The 7,136-nt window shown below is 36.5% G+C and overlaps 1 protein-coding gene across 2 annotated transcripts in view; it reads left to right on the forward strand.

Moving 5' to 3' along the window:
* The window catches only part of LOC103181383 (eukaryotic translation initiation factor 4 gamma 3), a 122,240-nt gene extending 115,885 nt beyond the window's left edge, over window positions 1-6,355 (forward strand). For both annotated transcript variants that reach the window (XM_007897827.2, XM_007897830.2), the window contains 5 exons: window positions 616-714; window positions 1,435-1,581; window positions 3,068-3,149; window positions 4,847-4,993; window positions 5,496-6,355. In XM_007897827.2, the coding sequence (XP_007896018.1) occupies window positions 616-714; window positions 1,435-1,581; window positions 3,068-3,149; window positions 4,847-4,993; window positions 5,496-5,677 (657 nt within the window). In that variant the 3' untranslated portion in view covers window positions 5,678-6,355. The remainder of the gene's footprint in view (window positions 1-615; window positions 715-1,434; window positions 1,582-3,067; window positions 3,150-4,846; window positions 4,994-5,495) is intronic.
* The last annotated feature ends 781 nt before the right edge of the window (window positions 6,356-7,136 follow it).

Here is a 7,136-nt window from a genome sequence, read left to right on the forward strand (position 1 = left end):
CATGAGTCAGTTGCTGTTACACCATGAGTGAAGATTTGAGATCGGAAAGATTTTTTGGGGTAAACCATTCACCCCTTGCAGGTGAATAAAATGAGTGCAATGTCTTACAATCTATTGGAGTGGGGAAAAAGTAATTTTTGCTCCAAGGAAACATGCTTGACAAAAACTAGGTTATGTGCACAGTAACCTGTGGCACTGTTGATAGTTGACTCCTTGTCTGGCTCATCTATACGATTTAGAATTGTGGCTATTTGTGATTGCTCTGAGCTAAATCTCTCTAGAAAGTGTTGGACAAGTCCTGTGCTGCACCAGGAGACACATGCTAATTGGGAGAGTGTTTCACCAACTGGACAGCCAATTGAAAGCAGACAGCTCTCTGGTTCCCAGGTTTGAAAGTGTGGCATGGAAGAGAGAACCAGACAAAATGCAAAAATAACAGTGAGGGGAGAATCATTTCATAAAAGATGATGCAGTATCCAGTACACATTTTCAAATCTATAATTCAAATAAAAATCAACCTGATGTATTTTTTGAAATAAAACAATGTTCAAATTAGTTGAATGTTAATACTAATGTTTGGTAAAGCAGCTTCTTAGTCATCTGTTTCCTTTGTAGAGCCATAAGAAAGTTGGGGCCTTATGGAAAGAGACTGAGTTAAATTGGAAGGATTTCCTACCTGAAGGAGAGGATGTCCAGAATTTCATTAGTGAGAAGGTGAGTAAATGTCATTACTTTCAATGGTACTGGTTTAATAGATTAAAACTGTGGTGTTGCTGCTAACCTGGTAGCCATTCACTCTTAACCAGCATTTTCGTGACTCAGAACATATCTGCATGTCATTCTACATTGTGTTGTGTTCCCTTTATCTTTAACCCCCAAAGGGCTGCCTTTGGTGATGTCAGTGCTTTGGCTACACCGGCTCTCAGCATCGTGTAATGTTTCAAACGTGGCTTCTAGAACCTCCGCATCCTCTGTTCTGTATTGTTTTTAAAAAATTGTCCTTTGTTGGACCGGCAGGAGCAGTCGTGATGTAGCAATAAAGTTGTGTCTGATCCTTAAGAGTTGATTTGAGTAAAAATGAATTCTCAAGAAGAGGATAGCTTTGGTAGTTTCTCAGAGTTTCCCAATCAAATAGTGGAAGTAGGTGCAGATTACATTAGAAATTAATTAAGTTGTTAATTTGATATGTCTATTTTGCTTCGTTTGTGGTAGCCCGGTTCCTATACTTTGGACTGTAAGTATCCAGGTTCAAATTCTCCTTGGTCTCCCAGGTGCTGAATTAACTCTAACTAGTACTCCAGCGGGTAAGGTAGGAGTAGTAAAACCATATATACGCTTGGTTGGCATTGTTTTTCTTTGTGATGGTGTTACATAACCTTTACATGAATTTATGGCTTTGTAAATATTAACACTATAATCATAATTCGTTTGCAGAAATTGGAGTTTACAGTATCAGATGCATCTAGTCCTACTGAAGCACTTTCAAAACAGGAGCTCTCCGCTGAAGAACTGAACAAATGGCTAGAGAAACTCATAATCGAAGACAAGGCTAGCAATGAGCAAATCTTTGACTGGGTAGAAGTAGGTTAATGTTTTAATCTGTAAAATTAAATTGCTCTAATTTCTTTTATCGGTGATAGTAATAAGGGCAATGTGATTTAAACAAGGCCGTGAATAAAATAATTCATTCACCATTTCCCACAGAGCCAAAGTTTCCTTTGACTTGTACTAGAATTCATGTGTATTTGTGGGAATAATTATTTTAGTACAGGATCTAATGTGACCAATGTGTATAAGGTCTAATAAGACTGTATGCACATGTATTATTAAAATGTTATATTTCAAATGTATTGATGGGGTTGCTATCCTTTTTGTTATTGAAAACGAGTAAGTCATATTCCTGCAACTTGTCACCTTGTTGTGGACTATGACACGGTTGCCCCTGTTTCTACACTAACTCAATTTCTGTTGAATAAAGGGCTGATTTATAATCTCAATGCATTTAAATATGATTTTAGAAAGAAGCAATCTCTCCTCGATCACTTGATTGATCTAAATTGGCCAATGAGATTGTGACACTTAATACATGATTCTGTAGCAAAACTTTCCCAAACAGCTGACCAGTAGAAACGGCTGATTTATTTAAATTACAGCGTTACAAAATAGCTCAAACATTATTGCCAAACGAGCTGGAACACTAATTGGGACCCCATTTTGGAGTCTGGCCTCGTTTAATTTACAACAACATTGACATCTTACAATTATGCTGCATTGGTCTCTGAATGATTTTCACAGTTGCTTTTACGGGACCTTAGATTTTCAGTTCTTTAATACAATGTTGAGTTTTTATTCAAAGAGTGAATTGTTCTATAGCTGATACCTTAGAATTCTGCTGTTTAAAAAAGAGAGAACTTTCTTGCATCACAAAGGTAACTTCACACCTCAAGTCCTCTCAGTTCTTTTATTCATCAAGGTTCTCTTCCCTTCCCTGAAGGGCTTGATTGGTGTAGAGCCACATGGCCATGGCTCCCTCTGTACTGGGCTAAATATTAATTATTTTATGTGTGAAGGTAGTTTATGATGTTTGGCACAGCCTATTCAATAGTTAAGCCCAATCCCATTTTTGCTTCATATTGACGATGCCGATTCCATCAGGAGTTACTAATTACCAATCAGAAATGGGTGTTCTTGATTCCCTCTCTCCCACCCCCACCCACCCTCCCCTTTGCTAATTAACCAACAATAATTGGTAGCCCCAAATGCTATGTCCCCTAAGATTTCAGTAAAGGCTGAAAACTGGACCTGAGACCTAGGCTAAGTGGTTTGGGCAGTGCTTTTACCCACTTGACTATCAGGAGAGCTGAATTCTAACAAGACTAGAAATGCATTTGACACTGAATTCCATGATAAAATACCTGCCTGCTTTTGTTCTGAAGTGTCTGTATTCTACTCTGTAGGCTTATGCTCAAGCTGAGGATTGAGGATGTGATACTGTGCCTGTAGTATGATTAACTTGATCTAGAAGTCGTGTTACCAATTCTAAAATTATTTCTTTTTTTCCTTGTAGGCTAACTTGGATGAATCACAGATTGGTTCATCTACCTTCCTTAGGGCTTTAATGACAACAGTATGTAGGTCAGCTATTACAGGTAACAAAGTTGTCATCAGCCTCTTAAGATTACAAAAGTTCTTCTAAATTATTTGTATATATTTTTAAAAATCTACCAAATATTTGCACTTAATTAAAAAAAACTTGCTATTTATTCACTGAATTCAGTAAGAGATTTGTGTGAAGTAGATTCCTGAATGGAAGACAGTTGTAAAATAGTAATAGACTTGAAAATACTGGATGTGATACATGAGTCTTTTGTAAGGCCATAGAACTGGAAAGAAGAGTTCCAAGTTTATAAAAGCAGATTGATTGTTTATAATTATAACTGATTTGTACCAATAAGTAAGGATTTTGTGTATTTTAACTTGCTCATCGTAGGTGCCATGAGTTTACAAATCATGTAAGATCTGAAGCTCTCCGAGATGCTACCCTGTGTGAAGGGTACTATATAAATGCAAGTTGTTGTTGTTGATTAATGAGCTACTCAAATGTTTTAAATGCATGATCTGTGATATGGAATCAAAACTTTAACTGCATCACAGAAAGTTTAACATAAAACTGATAGAGATACAGAGTATTAACTGAAAGGATGCAAATGACAACTGTTAATAGGGTGAAAGTAATGCTCTTACATGTGAAGCCTAGGAGGCAACCTGAATTGGTAAGTTATCAAATCCTCTGCTTCCCAATTGAGCCATGTGGGTGGCAAGGGAGAGGCACTTTGTAGGTAGAACACTGGCCTGTGAATAGGCTATCTATCTCATCTTTGTAGTGGGATGAAGTGACCAAACAGATCTTAAGCTGAGTGAAGGTGAGACCAAAGCGGTTGAGAAGTTGAGCAGAAATCCTACTTTGTAACTGAGCAGCAAAATGTTGTACGCGTGGGAAAGCATGGACAATTACAGCTAATGTGAAAATTTTAGTGTGTAACTAATTGGTTTACAGTAGCCATAGCTGCTAACTAGCATGAAGCTTTTGCCCCTGGTTCCATACAGTAACCATCACATGAAACTAAGATATTGTGTTGGAATGGGTTATGAATTGAGCGTAGATAAAATGAGAATAATTGGTGGGAAGGGGATGTGAAACAGGCTGGTGTTTGCTCTTGGGATAAAGATCAGAGAAAGTGATGTATCGTGAGCAGCACAGTTTCAAGTTTCACAGAATATTTGTTCTTATACTTTACCCACCCCAACTGCACTTCAAACAAGACTGCATTTCAACCTTCCTGCTTCATTGCTGAAAAATGTATTTTATTGTTAAAAAAAACTTCTGTTAAGTTTATGAATTTTATTTGAATGAAATTCAGCAGGATTGTGTTTTGCTGAACAGATTCAAATAGAATTTGTACCAAAAACATTTTTAAATTTCATAAGACAATTGAGGAATATGCCAAGGAAAGTGGTTCGTTAATCTTAAAAGGAACATGTCATTTATGCGTGTGGATTTGCTGCTTGAAACTGCAAAGTTACTTCCAAGCATACTACTCAGATTTCCTCGGAAATTCCCTTCGTTAAAATATAAATTAAACTTGTGCAAAAAAAGTAAACCTGAGCAGCTCATCAAAATTAAAGCTTACCAGGTTGGCTGCCGTGTTTCGCCCATAAAATATAGTCGATTCACTTTACAGTATATCTTATTATAATGACTACTTTTGATCTTAATTGCAATTGTTTGAAAGATAGTTGATGTTTCCTTTCTTTATTTTGTTCAAATCTTTTTCTTTTTCTCTAGGAGAAGGGCCTCCAAGTCGAGTAGATGCAAACATTATACAGCAAAGATTGCGATTGTTACTCAAATACCTTAACTCTGATACTGAAAGAGAATTACAAGCACTTTATGCACTACAGGCATTGATAGTAAAACTTGATCAACCTCCTAGTAAGTATTCTATATGCAGAATGGCTTTTCATAAAGGATAACTAAACCTGTGAGTTTTGTAACAATAATTTTTTACTATAATATTTACTTTACTAAGTTAGTTACTCGACTAGTTATAGTGTTTCCCAGCGCTTTGGGACATCCTACTGACGTGAAAGGCGCTATACAAATGTAATTTTGTTGTTGTTAAATAGTCGCATTTGAAATTAGTAACAGTAAATTTCTGATTTAGAAACTTAACTGCTTTACACAAATTACTGACGCTGGAATGTAAAATTCCCAAAGCATTGACCATACAAGCTGATTCCACCTGTTCTTTATAAACTACTACTCTAATTCTTAGTAAATGTTTAGGATCTCTGCCAAGTCTTGTTTGGTCACATTTCCTCGGTTAGTAAAATTTCTTTTGCTCTATCTCCCGACAAAATAAAGTTTATTTGTGAAGGTTTGGTGTTTAACGTGAATTTAATCTAACACATTCTGTTTCCACCTCAAAATGCAGACCTGTTAAGGATGTTCTTTGACACTTTGTATGACGAGGATGTGATATCTGAAGATGCATTCTACAAGTGGGAAAGTAGCAAAGACCCCGCGGAGCAGAACGGCAAAGGAGTAGCGCTAAAATCTGTCACGGCATTTTTTACGTGGCTAAGAGAAGCTGAGGAAGAGTCAGAAGATAACTAGAAAAAGAACGTCTTCGCCAATCAAAGTGCAAAAGGGCCAATCATCGCAACAAATCTGCACGGATATACAGTCAGCGATCATGATGAAAATTATGGTACACGCACGTAAAAAAAAAAAGCTGCAGCGATGTTTAAAGAACCATGGGTGGGAGCACTAAAATGTATTATTTATAGAAAATATTTTTGTTTTAAATTTTACGTTTTTTGTTATTTTTAAAAGGACAGATGGTTCCATTCTCTGTGCAAAAAAATAAAAAAAAATTGAACACTTTAATTTATTTTTAGAACTGCAAAGGTGATGTAATTTTGAGTTTGCAGTTACTGTAAACAGAATGTAACATAGAGGAAACAGACCCAACTCTTGCCCACAAGGCTATTTCAAACAAAGGTAGGGCAGTGGAATTTAGTATTTGGGTGGGGGTAACAATGATGGCTGACAGTAGTACATGTGCCAGTAATTCTTCCTACCTGCTTCAGCTTGCTCTAGAAATGTACATAAACATTCAACCAGAAGAGGATGTTTTTCCCCAAACTTCCAAACCGTACATTATGAACTGCAGAACACGGAGAACTTGTACAAACAACAATTTAATCCACGGAAAGTTCTTGTAATACTTTCAAACTATACAAACTATCCAGCTGCTCAAAGCTTGTAAATACATAAAGAGAATATTTAAAACAATGACTCATTATTATCTTTTCACTTTAAAACTAAATAAAAACAAGCCGTGTAAGTTGAAAAATAAAAGTAAACTGCTGTTTATCTGAAATTTAATGAGACGAGACCCGTTGTGCAAAGTTTCAGTGCCATTTCCCCTCAATTATTTCATTGTACACAGTGAATGCCACATTGTACTCAGGGAATGCCATGTTGTGAATGAACACAAGTGTTGAAGGGATGGTTGGCACAAGTTGTTTTTTTAGCAGAAGAGTGTTGCACTCAAAAGAATATCCTTTGTGCACACAGACAATTTTGAGGTGGCTGTTGGATCTTTGAAAGAATTACGATCTCATAACTGAAACTAAAGGGTTCCTTTCACACAATCCTTCCTCATTTGTTATATGCAAAAGTTTGAGAAATCAACTTAAATCGCTGAAGTGCCTCTTATTAAACCAATGGATATTAGAAGTTTTTTTTAAAGTATCATCTCGCCAATTAACTTATATGTAATTGGTGCCCTGTGGTGTTCATTATGTCCATTTCTGGGAACTAAATCTGCTAAGGGCTATGAAATCAACAACAACTTGTATTTATATTTAGTCTGTTATATTGGGATGATGTCCCAAGATGCAATCACTGGAGAAATTGCGGACAAGGGCTCGCAAGTTGAATCTGTGCATTACAGGCACCCCCTCAGTGAAAGGTTTAACAAACTGTGCATAATTTATATTGCAGTAGAGGAGACTTGCTTTCTACAAAGAATCGCCAATGACAGACAGCAAGAGCCTCATAGTCAATT

Source organism: Callorhinchus milii, unplaced genomic scaffold, assembly GCF_018977255.1.
Source record: "Callorhinchus milii isolate IMCB2004 unplaced genomic scaffold, IMCB_Cmil_1.0 Scaffold24, whole genome shotgun sequence".
Classification (NCBI taxonomy): Eukaryota; Metazoa; Chordata; class Chondrichthyes; order Chimaeriformes; family Callorhinchidae; genus Callorhinchus; species Callorhinchus milii.